The sequence below is a fragment of the Acanthopagrus latus genome, chromosome 3, assembly GCF_904848185.1.
Source record: "Acanthopagrus latus isolate v.2019 chromosome 3, fAcaLat1.1, whole genome shotgun sequence".
Taxonomy (NCBI): domain Eukaryota; kingdom Metazoa; phylum Chordata; class Actinopteri; order Spariformes; family Sparidae; genus Acanthopagrus; species Acanthopagrus latus.
In genome coordinates, this window is record NC_051041.1 from 9,941,112 (window position 1) to 9,958,326 (window position 17,215).

A 17,215-nucleotide genomic window follows, 5' to 3' on the forward strand; every position below is an offset into this window, starting at 1 on the left:
TGCCAATTGTTGAACTAGCTTAGTGTGACTAGCCTGTCTAGTGTGTTTGTTAAACACCACCTAGCTATCTGTTAGTTCACTTACCTCTTGTGACAGCTCCATTCCCATTCACTCCAGCTCCTGTGTTTTGTTTCTTTCTCTTGAGTCGTTTCATCCCCTTTAAAAACTGACTACCGACTGACGAAGTTTGTGTTGTGCCATAGGCGAACTGACAATTAAAAGTATGTCTCCAAAATGATAAAAACACTCACAATATTTGGCGAGACGTGTTAAACGTTTCTCTCAACAGCTGTCCCTGGAAGAATCAATCTAACTGAGGGTACCGAGCTACGCTCCGATTTGACAGACGCGACATGTGACACAGCGCTCGCATCCCATTGGCTTTCCATCAACTTCCTCCGCAACCTGACTTGACTGTAGTTTTGTAGTTCTTATAATAATTTTGAGATAGTCGCCGGTGTTGGTTTTATTTTATGTTTTAATGATATTCACTCGATTGAAATGTGATTAATGACTTAATCACTTACACCGAATGTTATCACCTTTACACGGTTATGTGCTATAAAGCAAATATTTGGTAAAATTGTACATTATTATGGATAATAAAACTTGATTTTTTCATCTTAACATGTCAAAATGTCAATATAGACGATGATGTCTGTGGCCTTTTAAGAGTATGTAGTGTATGCACTACATATTTTCTCTCTTTTGAATGTGAAAAATGCTAAAATATACATTCAAAACAATGAAAAATAAACTTTATAAAGCTGTATTGAGCACTTGCAGAATCCTACATTTGGAACAAAATAAAACACAATGAAAGTTGAAATATGGAAGATAAATATGCATATGTACTGTCCCCACTAATGCAAAACTCTATTAGGGTGGTTTATTGTTGATGAACTTTGCTCCACTGGTGAAGTGCAATGGTGGGATCTGATGATAGCATGATACTAATGATCTTGTTGATGTAGGATACATTTATGGTCTAAATGCCAGTGATTTGTGACTGCAAATTGGTTTAGTGAATGAGTGGTACAGGGTCATTTCAGGACATACAGTAAAACGAGGCTGTAGGCTACAAGAGACACCCAGGCCACCCTTGGTTGCAGTGGTTAATTACGCTTGCTGTGGCTTTGAACCTAACTAACTTATCTTAAATCTAAAAACAGGCAGAAATTATTGTGGATGTGATCATGGTTATTCTGGAGTGTATACACATTGCATTGCATTGCATTGCATTGCATTGTATACAAAAGCATTTACCTCCCTCGCCTCCCTCGTCAAACTGTGCCCATGTGTTCATTCTATGTGAATGCAATTTACCATAATACAGACTCAACTACATCTAAACTGCAATCATATGCAATGTGTTTATATCTAAAGTTGATGAAGCCGACTAAAAACACGTTTTGTACATTCTGTATGTTTATTATAGCAAAGAGGTAAGATTTTACGATTATGTGTTATGATAAGAATGAACAGGAAACCCCAGTTAAGTCTCAACTTCTGTGGAACAGCTTTCCGGAAGTGGGTTGTGAGTTCGGCTCGATAGGGGGATGTGAATTGAAAACACAGACCTGGCAACCTCGTTGACAATTGCACCTTGAGCAGTAGTAGTGATGAAACGCCTTATCACTTCCAACACTGACACGACTTGGGACGTGGGCAGCAGCCCGCTACTATTCATTCAGCTCTTCATGTAAAAGCTGCGGGTGGAAACAGAGAAACGGGTGAGCAGAAATGTCAGACAGGTAAAAAGAAAGAAAGGAAAAAAAAACTGCGTGACTGAAGCCGCTGAGATGAGCGACAGAGCCGAGATGAGAGGCCCCGTAACCCGCCGGAGGAGGACGACCATCTCCGGGGGTGGCAACGGAGCTATCGGCGTCAAACAAGCCAACGGGAGCAAGTGCCACGAAGCCGGGGAGAAACCACCGCTGTGTCCGGCTAAAGCGAAAAAAGACGAGGTGGACAGGCATGCGAGTAATAAGGGGAAGGTGGACAAACAGACGAGGGTGTCAGGTGAGCAGCAGCTCGCAAACACTCCGAGGAAACAGAGGAGTGCGGTGGAAGATATCAACGAGAGACTCAGGTAGGGAACCTTTGATGCCACGCTCCGACGTGACGTACGCAAAGTGGCTAACTGCAGCTGAAATGTCACGAACAAGCTAGGCTACATCTCATAATAACATCACAGATGTTTTCTTCATTTACGACGTGTATGTGCGATATGGCCTCGAAATGATATTGTGATGTTTCTAAGCTATATCGCAAGTCAAAAATATTTACCTGCATATTTTCAAAACTCCTCAAAAAGCGCTTAAATGCTAGGAGTAGGTGATAAAAGCAAATCAAATATCGCGACATTTTGGATTGAGTCAATATTACAGGGATGAATATTGATGCTTTTGCAACATACTAACTAAAGATCAGTGTAATGTGGGTAAAGGCAAGTCTTGGAAGTTTACAAAAGTACCACTTGTTGTTAAACTTTGGGTTAGGTATAGTGGTAAAGTACTCAGAGTCTCTCCCTATGTTGCCCACCGACGGTTACTGTTAATCAGAAGAGAAAGATCATCATCCACTGCCACATCAAACTAAATAAACAATCGCTTTGTTTTCAGGATGGAATAAACTTCAAGGACAACTCAATTTCATAAGGACAACAATATGTTACATCTAAGACGATACATATATTCTTATATCACAATAGCGATATCGTATGATATATTGCATAGCGCTAGTGTCATTAGGTCATTTGTATTTAAAATTCGTCACTGGGGGTTAGCTTGTAGACGCTTAAAGTGAGACACTTTGATGTGAAATAGCACTCAAGCAGCGATATTCAACTTGTTTGTGCAAATTAACTGACTTATTATCAAAATTAACTTCGTACAAGGATTGACACAAAGACACTCAAGGCATACTGCTAAAACACAAACCCCAAAACCCTGGAAAACCTTAACACAACCATTCATTATATAGTAACATGCCCTTTTCTCCGGAAATGTCTTTAACTTTGAAAACATGCATTTCTGGCTGCAGTTTTGCACATCCCTTGGACTTAAGATGGTTAAAAGTTGGTTTCCTGAGGGACTCTGCAACACTAGTATGCTTAAAGAAAGTGATTGTAACACTTTTATTGGAGGTTTTCCAACTATGTGTGTGCTGTCACTTTCCTGTATTACAGCAACTGTGGCATGTGCTTTTGCAATACTGTGCTTGCTCACTACGTCTCTGTCTGCACGTTCCTCTGCTGCCCTGGTGTTGACATCCACATGGCAGAGCACTTTTCTCTGTCTTTAAGTGCTCCCTGTCTTCCTTATGTCATTCATGTAAACCACCCCGGCTCTTCACCTCATCTATTCTCTCCTCTTTTTATTCTCTCCTCTACTTTCCTCTACCTGCTTTACCTGACTCTTTCCTTCTTCTCCTTTCCTCTCTTAATTATTTTCTATTGCACCATCCCTCTTTTCTTACCTCTCCTTGTTCTCCTCTCCCTTCTCCTTCATCTATGCTCTGTTGACTCTTTGTCACGTACAGTCGTGTGAACGGCCTGATGAACAGCCTCAGTTTGCACAATGCTCTCTGGACAATGGGGTCAATATCTTTAACCTACATTTTCACAACTCTTTCATTGCCTGGTGCCACATTGGACTACTGGATGTGATTCATTTATTTCAAAGGCCTGAGCTCTAGAGAACAATTTAATCCTCAAGTTGTTGTTTTTTAATGTTGTGTTTAGAAAGTTTGGGGGAAAAAATGAATGCATCAAGCAATATACAGATTGAAATTAGTATCATGAATAAATAAAAATGCTAAAATATTGCACAAATGTGTGATGCATAATGAGTCCTCCACACTGTCAAATTAGTGAAATGTGTAGTTTGAGGAAGCACATTCCTGTTCTGAATAATTAGTGGACCAAACATGAGTCACGATGAGCTGTCAGTTTGAGTCATGCAGCCTCCAAATACAAACACTGTTTTCAAAATGCAGCATCATCCCTCTTGGTCTCTTCTGACAAACACCTTCAGGCATGCTTAATTTCAAAGATGCAGTTGAATGTTTCGTTAACAGAGGTGACTAATCGTTTCATCCCTCAGGTCATGGTGATAATCAGGCAGGATGTGAAGAGCATGATGTACCCTAAAAATCAATTAGCTGTTCACTTCACTGTTTGCTTCCCCACAGCTGTCACGTTCTCCAGGAATCTCTCTTGAGCTCAGCCAGTGGCTACAGCAACTACAGAGGAATCCTCAATTGGTGTGTTGTCATGCTGGTGAGTAAAACGACATACACTGTGACTGTATACAATTAGCAATGTCGACGCTGACATTAGACAGCAACATTTAGTCGATTAATCAATCACTTGATTGAAAGAAATTTAGTTGCCGGTGATTTTTATAATGAATCATCGTTTCAGTCAACATTTGCTGGTTACAGCTCCTTAAATTTTGGGATTAGCTGGTTTTCATTGTCCTTTATGACAGTAAATGAAGTCTTTGGTTTTGGAAAAGAAGAAATTCAGCGACATCAGTTCAGGCTGAAAATAATCATTAGTTTGTGGAACGAAAAAGACTGACTCATAAACACTGAATGAGAATATAACAGTAAGTCAAATAGCAATTTATGATTTTCTTTTTCATCTCTTGTCACTGATTCAGATTACTGTGTGTGGGCCTCTTGCACATCAGCACATCTGTAGTTCTAAAAGCTGTCAGAAATTTGAGTCATTATTTTTCACAAATTGCGTAATACATTTGTCTTTTGAAGCTCACACACAAACACATTTGAACAATGAAACTGAGAAGAACTGGCTTCAAAAGTGAATTATGTATAAACATATTGTTACAATTATGGTTTCATCTGCTCCCTGATAGATTGAACATCAACTTTGAGCAAAGTTGTAGTTAGTGCGCTTTGGTTTTTCATTACATAAAACTAAAACTATACAATCACTAACTAACTATGTACCACATTTTTTTGGTAGTTTTAGAAATGACTTTCTGTTCTTTGTCTGTGTGAGTTGTCTGTAAATTATGATAAGTTGCTTCCTGTGTTATCTCTCTTCACACAAGTAGGTTCACCACATTCATGCACAGCTAAGTGCTTGTTGCCAGTTTAACATTTACTTTAGTTTTTCATTTGATTATGAGGGGTTGACTGGTAAAGCTTGAGCTCATTAGAGTTAAGTGTGCTTTATAGGTTAAACTTTGACTCTCAAGTCATCAAAAATCGTCAGCTGTACCTGTATTCAGGGTGTTAGGTTATATCTTTAGTGTATATCCTGATTGAAGTGACAGACAATCATACATTAAGCAAACACCAAGGAGGACTTTTCTGTCATCCCCAAGTCATTGGAGTGAGATGATTATAGGGTGCAAAGCAAAAGGCATCTGTGACCAAATACAAATGGAGTAAGTGTTGCACTTTTGAGCGTCTTTAATGATTTGAGTGTTATATCGTTTTATTTTTAAATCCTTGTTTTAATAGTCACACGTCTTACTGGATTAAAACATCATTTACATGCCGGATGGATGTTTTCTTAGCAGTATCTTTTCAGTCAGTGGCTTGGCCACTGAAGTCATTCTGAAATTCTAAAATAAAACACGAGACTAAAAGATTAATCTTCTAGCAGGGATATTTTTATTAATAATCCTGAAAAAAGCCTGTGTATGCATGACAGTTTGTGCTTACAAATCTTAAGCTTCGCTAGTACGATCTAAGAAGGATCACTTGAAAGCAGCACCACAAGAAGCATCTTGCAAACACATGAGCGAAACCCTCCATGTGACAGAAAAATAAACTGGCAGGAGCTCCTTAAAACAGCTGAAAGTCTAAGCTACAGAGTACACACTTACTGTACACAACATGTGCAGCTTCTGTTTTAGACACTGTTGAAGATGCAATGGAAAGAGTTTTGACCTGTGGTTTCCTTGTCTGTGGCTTCTCAAATTCTTGAAACCCAGCGAGATGAGAATGATTTTGAGTCAGTGAAGTCATACTATATAAAAGTAGAAATTGTGTGATTAATAATTGAGTTTTATCTCTTTTATATTTCAGAACTTTTATCACTTAAACTCTCGAAGTTTCTATCTGTTTTATTCTTTAAGTGGCAGAAACAGTCTCTGTTCAAGTTCCCACACAAAAATCAGAGACATGTCGCAGTTCGATATCTCCTCCTGGACTAGGTTCACATCAGGACAAGTGAACTCTTGTACCAATGGCTGAAATTGTGTGTGTGTGTCTGTACGTGTCTCCAGAGGCGCCCTGCAGTGCCTCTGAACATCCAGTCACTGTTAGTGTTTTGATAGGCGTGGAGGATACAAATATCCAGTTAGCCCTAATCCTAATGAAATTGAAATGGACAGACTATAATTGGAGCTCTACACATGTGTGCATGTTGCTGTCTTTGTGCACACACATGCATGGTTTTGCACATATGGATCTACAATGTTCTGCACTTCCATGGTTGCGCGTACAAGGATTATTATTTGTGTGTGTGTGTGTGCGCGCGCGTGTTTTTGTTGGCTTTTCGATATCAAGCCTAATTTTGCAGTTCTGTGACAGGATTAATCCCGTCTTTAAAAGTTTGTATTGCCGTAACGACCACGTCCTCTACTTTGTGGTCACCAGGGACAGTTGACACTGCTCGGTTCAGACTGTTTTTAGGAAGCCTTCAGGATTAGGCTGTAAGAGTGTGAAGTGGAACCACAGAGTCTTGAGTGTGTGTGTCTGTGTGCACATTTACAAGCTTATTTGTGTAATTTGTCCTCACTAACCAGGACCGACGGCTAAATTCCTCAAAATGTCAGCTGCAGAGGCACATGTTTCCAGAGAGCAGAGATTAGATGTGTTGTCAGTCTTACCTTCATTTTTACACTCTGAATGTTGAAGACAAGTGTTTATTATTATGACTCATTCAATTCATGCAAAAAATATCTCCAAATATTGATAGTTGGATATTGGAAATACATTTTAAATCCACTAGTTGTCTTCAGAACAGCTTCTTACATACTCCTTAAGTGCTTGTAAAGTAAGTGTACCATCCTCTCTTCGTTCCCAACATCTCTGTGTTTCAAGCTATCATTGGTCTGCAGGCAACATCTGTTGTGTTTTAAAGCTCTTACTAACAAGACCACCTTGTTCAGGACATTGATGATATTTGGCATACGCAAAAATCATCCCAGGGTGAGGCCTGAACAATAGATGCTTCAGCTGGTTCACATCATTGTTCCCTCTGATGTGAAGCCAAACAGACCATGTGAATCACTTAAATGACCACAGGCTGATAAGGACAAGGCAAAGCAAAGCCAGCTGCAATTATGTTATCACACTCAAATTGTTTCTGAATTTGGGGGGGGGGTTATAAGTACAACTGTTTTTTGGCACCAGTTCTCTTAGGTCAGTTTTGTATGCCAGGATGATGTTCAGCCAACCCAGTAGCTCTTTCTAATTTTAGACTGAATGCTCACTAAATCTAATACATCTCTCCTGTCCACAGCAAAGGACACTGAGATACAGTTCAATTAGACTAGTTCAGTACTTAAGAAACATACAAAAAGCAGTTAATTGGTAACAGTAAAAGTGTTTAACCAAGAAAAACCCTTGGATTTCCATTCCTTACGGTCATTGTAAATGTTTATAATAATTATTGCTTGGTTCCAAGAAACTGATATTTACTGATATATTCTAAGATGGATATTGTCGATATAGACAATCGAATACCAATACTGTATTTAGTAAATAGAAATGTTTGAAGTTCAGAACGAAAGGAAAAATTCAATTATATCTTCTTATCATTTGTGTTTTATTACTGAGGAAATGTTAAATGATTATAAAAAGGATCAGATAATAAAATGAGGTCAACTCAGACCATAAATAGTCCAATCTGTCAACATTGAGATCTAACCTGAATTTACTGACGCACACAGGTCAAAGTTACCGCCATTATAATGTTGTTGCACATAAAGAATAACAAATGTCTACATGCAAAATATTACAAAAAGTTGCCAGCTTTAAAGAAAAATGATAGGGCTGCATATATTCCTATTTCTTGGGACAGTTTAAAGCATGTATATGACATAACACGAAATAACAGCACAGAGGTTGAGCAATGCAATGGATGCGACGGACTTAGACAGATAACAGTGTGAAGAAAAACATCCTCATTGCATTTGATAGTGCGCTGCTGGACAGAAAAAGTTTGTAAGTCTCCTGCTGAGGTGTCTTTGAGCAAGACTCTGAATTCCTGCCAACTTCTAGGTGTTGCTCTATATCTAGCTTTAAACCTACAGTGTGCTAAGTAAGCTTTAATATTACAAAATCAGATCTTGCAATGATCTCTGTGTACAGGCCACTGTCGCAGTCGTAGTAGGTGATGGTCCCCTCTGGTCCATGCTGAAGGTTACTAAGGCAGAGGTCGGTGGGTTTGGACAAAAGGCATAGTTGAATCAGAACTGCATTGCTGCAGCCTCTTGGCAGACCAGTGTGCTGCCACATAATCACTACAGTATGACCTTATCATGTGTCATCCCCTCACTGTTCTCATCATCTTCCCTGTCCCTTTAAACCTACTGAACACCAGTTAAAAATGACCTAAAAGTGTAAACATGCTATACATATGCAGTGTTGGCTCTGTTGAAGTGCCTGGTTAGTTTCAATCTGGTTGAAGCTCAGATAACTGTCGGCTGAGATAAAGCTGGGCTAGGACCTTGAACTTTAATACATGATATAATGATAAGCCTATTTTGTTTGACACTTTTTAACAGAGTGAGCAGCGGCAGGGTGTGACAGTGCACATTCCTTAAACGTTGGTATGATACTGATCTGTGCCATGCAATCATTCAAACAGATCATGTAGATATCAGCAGCTTTCACACAGGGCAGGTGTGTATAACGGTCAGTGACCTTTTTAATCCTCTAAAGTTACTGCTGTTTGAAAAAGGAACCAGCCTGTTCCTGTTCCTGTTTTGAATAATCACTCGCTCAACACGTACAAACAAACACACCGAATCCTGCGGACTAATCATACACAGAGAAATGATAAGCCAGATTTACAGCAGAGGGATAAAAATATGTTGAGCTGGTAAACAAAGGCTGGATTCACTCTTGTTGATACCATGAACTATGCTCATTATCTCCTGCTTCCTGTTTCGTCTTCTCTCTCAGGTGCTGAGTAATGCACGCCTCTTCTTGGAGAACATTATAAAGTGAGAATGTACCTACACACACAAACTTACGTTTATGTAATGTACTGTATATACACAAGCCAAGTTATACAACTGGCTGTGATCCACCTCACCACCACTGCATGTTTTATTGAATTATATGTTGTTTTTGTAAGAATTCTGCTTGAAAATGTGTAAAAACAACTAGTCCTTCGATATGTTTTGTTGGTGTGTACTTGCATTATCCCAAATCTTTCCAGTGATGCTCAAACCCAGAGAAAATCCACAAGTTTGCTCAAAGTATTGGTGCATTTGATTTGGTTACTCCAAAAGTGTTTATTCACCTCAAACTGCCAGTTTACTTTACTGTATATTAGCCATAAAGTAGCAAGCAACAGCTTGAATTCAGGTCAGTTCTCCTGTCAGTAAACGTCTCTTGATTAGAACAGAATCTGATGTGACTCTGGGTGTTTATTCCTCAAAAAGGTCTGCAGCTAACTCTCTCCCCCTGCAAAACTCTGCAAATGTCTTTAGTTTTGTTTTGATAGAGAGACCATAGTCACAGAAATTTAAAATGTGCATTGATGTTAGATAGCCAAACAGTATATACACACACTTATCTTACAGTGGTAATCCTGTTTTTTTTTTAATTGTCCCATTGCTTTAATTCACATAGTAGATATGAAGAGAGTGAATCCCACCACCATCCTTGCCATTTCCTTAACATCACCAAACCTTTACCTGACAACACCAATCCTCAATGATATACTAAAACCATTTTTAGATTATGCCTTGTTGCATCAATATTGCCACTTCTCTTTTCTCTCATCTAGGTATGGTATTTTGGTGGACCCTATTCAAGTAGTGTCTCTCTTCTTGAAGGACCCTTATAGCTGGCCAGCAGCTTGCCTCATCATTGGTATGTAGCATTTTAAACAGTCTGTGAAGGAATTACAACCACTTGTCCTTCTGTTACCCTACTTTGTGATTGATGTTCAAGTTGAACTTGGCAAAGTTCAACTTGAGCAATAACCTTGAAGTGTCGTACCGGTATTTCCAGTTGTAAATCTGAAAACATTAGTTCCTCTCATGGTAACACAAAGTGCTATGTCGGAAATGGCTGATGTGAGACAAAATGACCCATAGATTTAACAAGCAGGGTTTTCAAATATAGCATATATGCATCTTGAGTTTTTGCATTTAATATTCCAGCACAGCTGTTACTCTTTATTTACTCAAAGATGATGTGACATTGTCTCTTTTATGGAAACAACTTGAAGTGAAACAAGTCAATAATTAGCCTCCTCTTGACCAACTTGACAGACTGGCATTAGAACAATCAATCTGAATAAAGTGCTACTTTTTATAGAGCTCCTGGACTATACAAAATCAGCATTCAACACAAGTTACCATTTATTTCTGTCTCTCTGTCTGTGTTGTCTGTGACAAATAGAATCAACCTACTATGTGCTGTAGTTTAAGAATCTGTCCATTCTCTGTTTCAGTGTCTAATGTGTTCATCTTGGCAGCCTTGTACACTGAGAGGCGTCTGGCTGTGGTGAGTACTAACTATGATGTGCATACGTTTGTCATCTTCGCTTAAAAATTCCTATAGACCGTTGACCTCACTGTTGTTTGGATCTGAAAGACCTACGGGTGATAATATAACTGTGATTAGGGCTTGAAAATATTGCTGCATTTTAAAATCTGTGACAGTTAAAACTGTAAAGAGAGTGTGGGCTTTATATATTTAACAATCAGGGATCTCCCATCAAGGATGTTTGCTTCAACGTCCTGGAGTGTACTCAGTAAATCCTCCCCTTTTTGTGCCTGCTCTTTACTCTGATAAGAAACCGTCCACTCCTGGTTCAGATAAGATAACATAATCTAAAACGTTATGAAAAAGGCAAAGAAAAAGTAACAGAAATTGGAGGCATATCTTTATTAGTGTTAATGGCTAAACTCTTCTCTGTTTTTCTCTCATCTTTCAAGGGGACCATTTCTGAAATGACCGGACTGATCCTTCACATTTTTAACCTGACTTCCCTGTTGATATTTCCTTCAGCCACTGTGCTCACTGTGCCCTCCATGACCCCAGGTACATACTTAATTTATACATGTCTATGCGGTAAAGTTATGAGACATAAATATGGTATTTTGAATGTTAATTAATTTGTAAAACAATTGTGCTTTTAAACAGTTTTTAACTTTGTTCCTTTATCTGACATATTTTGCACATAGTCAATGGTCTTTTGTGTGTGTGTGTATGGGTGGGTGTGTGTGTGTGTGTGTGTGTGTGTGTGGGTGTGTGTGTGTGTGTGTGTCAGTGGGTGGTGTGCTCTCCCTAGGAGTCTACACAGTCTTGTTTCTCAAGCTGTACTCCTACCAAGACACCAACAGGTGGTGTCGAGAAATCAGACAGGCAAAAGCCAAGAGACTAACACGATCATACTCATGTAAGTATATCAGCACATGCACACACACACACACACAAACTGCTGAGGAAATATTATCTAACTAGTAGGCACACACACATATATATTGCAGGGCACTTAACCCTAGTGTCAAAAGTTGAGACAATGAGCTTAATTTGGCTAAATTAAGGCCTGTACGCTAGATATATACACACACAGCTCATATTTTTTGTATGTATTATTTTGCTACTACTACCATCTAGTGCTGACAAGAAAGTATGGCATGAAGCTTTTGGCTAACACACTGACAGATCACAGTGGTGCATGGTTTCAGTCTATTTTTAGTCTCCAATGCAACTTAATTACTTTATCTCCTCACTCTAATACACTCTAGTAATTGAGCAATTATTGCAATGACATTTGTTTGACTGTTGTAGGAAAACATGGGTATGACAGTGAGTGAAATGAGCTTATGAGACTAAAAGTACTGATTAATTAACATCTCCATTTTTTTTTTAATGTGTTTTTCAGGTCCATCTGTGGCACAGTCCAACGGTTCAGCTGTTCATGCTCACGTCTCCTACCCAGGCAACCTCACCCACAGAGGTAACCATGGTGCCCACACAGAGATACATACCAGAGTTTCTAAATGAAGCCTTTTAATAATAAATGAATGTATTTTTTCCTTGTGTCTGTAGACATGTACTACTTTGTCTTTGCCCCAACTCTCTGCTACCAGCTCAACTTTCCGCGGTCATCTCGAATACGCAAAAGGTTCCTCATGAGAAGACTTTTTGAAATGGTGAGAAGGGACAAACATACACACATACACACACACACACAATGTCTATGTTCTTGATAATTTAAACTGAGATGGGTGGAAAGGAACCAAAAACAGACATGCATGTTAACGCTTTTTGCTCTTTCTTGTAGCTTTTCTTCACACAGCTGTTGGTGGGATTGATACAGCAGGTATGTTGAACATTTACATGATTTGAATCACACAGACCAGCGTGCACACACAAGGTTCAGGAGAGAGGATCAGATCATGAAAAACTAACAGTCTTCATTTGTGTCTTCCAGTGGATGGTACCCACCATACAGAACTCAATGAAACCATTTCAGGTGCATACACACACACAAACAAACACACACACTTTATTTATTATACCTTGCATGTAGTGTGTCTGTTCCTCACAGCCTTACCAACAACCTCTGTCCGTGTACTATTAATGTTTTTTGTTAAGATCAGACTTAATCACGGATTATGACAAAATCTCATGTTCATGTCTCTTACAGGAAATGGACTTTTCTAGGATGATGGAGCGCCTCCTAAAGTTAGCTGTGAGTAGAGTGTCATACTGTTGTTACACAGGAATTTATAGAAAATTAAAGGTTTTGAGCAAGAATTCCAAAGAAAACCTCCCTTGGAAATTTTCCTGGAATTTTGCCAACCCTTTCCCACCTTAAACTGGACACATAATTGAGTCATCTCATAACATTATAGACCTCCTCTACCATCTTTCTTTACATACTGAAACAGTTGTGACGACTGTCTCACGTGTATTGAAAAAGAGTTGGCATGGCAACCATAGTGTAACCCTACCAACCCAGACTCCTCTCCTCTCCTCTCCTCTCCTCTCCTCTCCTCTCCTCTCCTCTCCTCTCCTCTCCCTCTCCCAGGTCCCTAACCATCTGATATGGTTAATATTCTTCTATTGGTTTTTCCACTCTTCTATGAACTTTGTGGCAGAGCTGCTGCAGTTCGGAGACAGAGAGTTCTATAAAGACTGGTGGTGAGTGGAAGCAGCATTCAATCACACAGTTACATGTGTCTTATAACCACATCTTACAAACGCCAGTAGCTCAGTGCTTCCAGATTAAAGTGTGCAAACAAACAACTATGCACATACATATTTTGTTTTTATAAAACAGCACACACAATAAAAGCATTTACTAAAGTACATACATATGTATCATACAGACGGTCCATTGACCTTGAATTCAAATTCTCAAACTGTGTCATTTGGTTTATTTCAGGAACTCTGAGACTGTCACATATTTCTGGGCCAACTGGAATATCCCAGTTCACAAGTGGTGTCTGAGGTGATCACTAACCTTTCTAAAATATCTTTTCAATATTTTTTAAACATGGACTCCTTGTTTGATGTTTTTCACTGTAGCTTGTTTTAACTAGAATATGAAGTGCAATAATTTAAAAAAGAAATAGTTCATTATTGTTAAGTCTCACTAGATTTTCAGGCCTAATACTGACAGAAAGAGTCGATATTTAATAACCATATCAACTGTCTTTCTCCATAATTGCCTTCCCTTCACTTCATCATGTGTCTCTGTGTGTTGCAGACACTTTTACAAGCCAATGTTGAGGAAGGGGATCAACAAGTTTTGTGCTCAAACCGCTGTCTTCCTGGTGTCGGCTTTCTTCCACGAGGTGAACCAACAGCACTCACTCTTCCACAAAGCACTACGAAAGTCTCCGTATCAGCTAATTTAACCTCAAATCATCTGTATTGCTTTTTTTTTTATTAATGTCTGGATATGAAACAGCCAGTTCTTGACATTTTTTTTATTGAAACATGATGGCAACATCTGAGTATGTCAAGATGAGCTGAAATATAAATTGAGTGTGAAGCTTTTAACTTCTTATATTTAGATGCTACCAATAGATTTTGATAAACACTTTTTTCTCCAGTACCTGGTGAGTGTTCCTCTGAAGATGTTCCGACTGTGGGCCTTTATGGGAATGATGGCTCAGGTAAGGCACATTTGAATGTTGCATCTCTTTCCCCCATCCTGAAAACGCTCAAGTACACTTGGACTTCTGAACTGTCATCCCTCCAGGTTCCTCTGGCCTGGTTTGTGAGTCGTTTCCTAAATGGAAACTATGGCAACGCTGCTGTGTGGATCTCCCTCATCATTGGCCAGCCTGTCGCTGTGTTGATGTACGTTCATGACTACTACGTCATTCATTATGGGGGCACCACATAGTACGGCATAAAAGCTTAAGCAGTCACTCACATAAACATGTGCAAGTCATGTTGTATGCACACACACACACACACACACACCAGCCTGCAGGACAATTCAATGAGTAAATGCAGACAAGTATGAAGAAGCTCTGCTAATATGAACCCAACAGGAGAATTATTTTTGACTTCTTGATTTTTGCACTAAATAGAAATGACCCAGAGGATATCAGGAACTTGTTCTAACAACAGGAGGAGTGCCTGGTTTAAAGGGGTATTCCACTTTATTTTCGGCCAATATCAGTGGGTGATGATTCAAACAAAGGTTCAGTGCATTTAATAACACTTTTCCGCCTGACCTTCAACAAAATGTTGATGAACTATATATTGAAGTGCTTTTAAAGTGGAAACAGTGTTTTTAACCAGGCACTGCTCGAGTTTTGGAAACAAATGTGAACCACTGCCGAGCAAGCAGAAGCCAGGACGGGATCCTGCTTCTGTAGAGCCTATATGAACATGCTGTTTCTATGTTTCTGTGGTTGAAAAGTCACTTTTTACTTGTTTCCAAAGGCAACAGTGTTATTATGAAGCCAGATTAACAGTTTGTTTCTCCATGCTAAGGCTTCAAAATTCCAATTTCCAATGTAGGCTGTCTCGAGGTGTTAAAATTGACCACAGTAACAATTTATTTTTTACAAGTATTCTGTATAAGACACTCTTTTTGAAGCAACGAGGTTGTTGAGTATTACAGATATTTATAATAAAAAAGATTTGTTAAACAATTGTGGCCAAAGGCAGGAAACTAAAGACTGATAAGGACCTTACTTGTACAGTCATGGACCTCCAGGCAACCTCCTCTCTTCTATTTCTCAACTACAAAACATCAATGCAAGCTCTAAGTGTATCAGTACATGCTACAGATGTGTTGTCTGCCTTGGCTTTATTGTATTTTTTTGTATTGCATTTGACTTATCAGGTTTTATTTTATACGTTGTACAGCTGCATCTGTCTGCAGTTATGTTTTGCCATCTAGAAATTATAATTTTACGGTGTATTTTATTTACAATCAGTGATTTGCTGCAGTAGGTGATTTACAGATTTTGAACCAATGAATGTCTTTTGCACTTTAAAGAGATGCATGCTGTCGACTAAAGCAATAGATTTATATGAATGTATTCTTTAAGTTATAGCAATCATGTAAGGAAAATATGTTTTGTTAAAATGATTTGTATATTTTGTTATTTGCTTGTTGACAGTTTGTTATGTGAGGGGTTGTTCCAAAGAGAAACAGCAGCTGCAGCGGTGATGAGTTTCAAACAGCGGTTTCATGCCACATTTTTTTCAGTATCTATATCCTTAAATTCTGAAGAGTCTTGATTTAAAAGCTATTACAGCGTTGCCAATAGGGATTTTGCCATATCAGAGTTATTATAGAAAGATTTCTTTGTGTTTGTTTTTTTCTTTTAATATATTCCTCTTTTCTTTCCCTATACCTGACCACATTTAAGGCATAACGCTGTTGTTAAATCATAACACCAGTTCTCAAAAAGACAGAAGATCCTTATTGAAATTCATACGTGCCTGCTGGTGAAAAAAATGCTTACTCAACACGTACAAACATTTCATACCAATACATGGAACAGGCACAAGCCAATACTATTGAAGCAAAGAAATGTGCTTCTCTTTAATCAAAAATTCACACTGCATTTATATCTATGATGTCTTCTAGTATTTACTGCCCTTGCTTCAAATTCTTTTTCCAAGTTTAACGCTACGGCAGTATGACCTTTTTTCAAATGGTAATTTTTAAATCAGCTGATGTTGTTAATAAGGGCCTTATGTAAACCTTATCCCGTTATTGGTATTTCAGCGCACAAATGACAGCTTTATATATCCTCCAATCTGACCTGACTTTTGTCAACACATGTGACCCAGTTTAAAACCTGTGTTGCAGGAGTGAGTGTGTGACATTTGTTCAGTCTTTCGTTTTTATAGAGTGAACATCTGAGGATGATTGCCGAAGCAGCAGATGTAGCAACAATGCCTTGAGTACCACATTTGCATCTCATCTATCTCAGTGCCAAAATGCACACTGGTGCAGTGGAAAGACTTGACCACTAAAAGATTAAAATGAGTGAGTCTATGACAGAATATCCTTGCAGAGACCTTAAATGGTAATTTCAACTCGTACTTTAATGGTGCAGTTAATTTTGTTATGGTTTTCATTTGCATGACTCTCCATGTTTACTTATAATTATACCTGGCTTTTTTTTTCTAATATTGCAAGAAGGAAAATTCAGAGTCACAGTGTTTATGCTCAAGAAGGGGATATCAAAATTCTTCCCCAGTTTGTTTGTCATGTTATCTTGTTCTCCTGAAACCCCTTGACCTTACTGCATTTGGAAAATGTGTTGAAGATGCAGCTTTAAGTACATTTTGTTAGTGGATGATTGTTTGATGCAACATTTAGTGAAATGTATGTATTGCTGATCTGTTCATACTGTATACAGAAATCCAAAGTGAATCAAAGATGATATGTTTTGGGAATGCAAATCATTTTCATAGCCTTTCACTTGAGATTATTTGTGTTGTTTGATAAAGATTATTTATATTTGATGAATGGACTTGTCTGTTTTTCTTT

The 17,215-nt window shown here is 38.6% G+C and overlaps 2 protein-coding genes across 4 annotated transcripts in view; one reads left to right on the top strand and one right to left on the bottom strand.

The window, feature by feature from the left end:
* The window catches only part of zgc:63863 (uncharacterized protein LOC393372 homolog), a 50,260-nt gene extending 49,854 nt beyond the window's left edge, over window positions 1–406 (bottom strand). Inside the window, exon 1 of one of the 3 annotated variants that reach the window (XM_037093162.1) lies at window positions 85–406. In XM_037093162.1, the coding sequence (XP_036949057.1) occupies window positions 85–154 (70 nt within the window). In that variant the 5' untranslated portion in view covers window positions 155–406. The remainder of the gene's footprint in view (window positions 1–84) is intronic. The other 2 variants (XM_037093164.1, XM_037093163.1) reach the window with 2 other exon arrangements.
* Window positions 407–1,535: 1,129 nt separating this feature from the next.
* Window positions 1,536–17,194, top strand: dgat1a (diacylglycerol O-acyltransferase 1a). Its single transcript, XM_037093015.1, has 17 exons — window positions 1,536–2,092; window positions 4,195–4,282; window positions 9,175–9,215; window positions 10,007–10,092; window positions 10,679–10,731; window positions 11,166–11,271; window positions 11,501–11,629; window positions 12,119–12,193; window positions 12,286–12,389; window positions 12,521–12,559; window positions 12,671–12,712; window positions 12,887–12,931; window positions 13,271–13,383; window positions 13,628–13,693; window positions 13,952–14,039; window positions 14,301–14,363; window positions 14,450–17,194. The coding sequence occupies exons 1-17, from the start codon at window positions 1,803–1,805 to the stop codon at window positions 14,594–14,596; spliced, it is 1,575 nt and encodes a 524-aa protein (XP_036948910.1). The 5' UTR covers window positions 1,536–1,802; the 3' UTR covers window positions 14,597–17,194.
* Window positions 17,195–17,215: the final 21 nt, after the last annotated feature.

What these genes read in the sequence shown, in the direction of transcription:
- dgat1a (XM_037093015.1), top strand. Translation starts at nt 1,803, where the DNA reads ATGAGCGACAGAGCCGAGATGAGAGGCCCCGTAACCCGCCGGAGGAGG. An exon ending in AGGCAACCTCACCCACAGAG is followed by an intron (nt 12,194 to 12,285) that starts GTAACCATGGTG and finishes TTGTGTCTGTAG; the next exon opens with ACATGTACTACTTTGTCTTT. An exon ending in TTATGGGAATGATGGCTCAG is followed by an intron (nt 14,364 to 14,449) that starts GTAAGGCACATT and finishes TCATCCCTCCAG; the next exon opens with GTTCCTCTGGCCTGGTTTGT.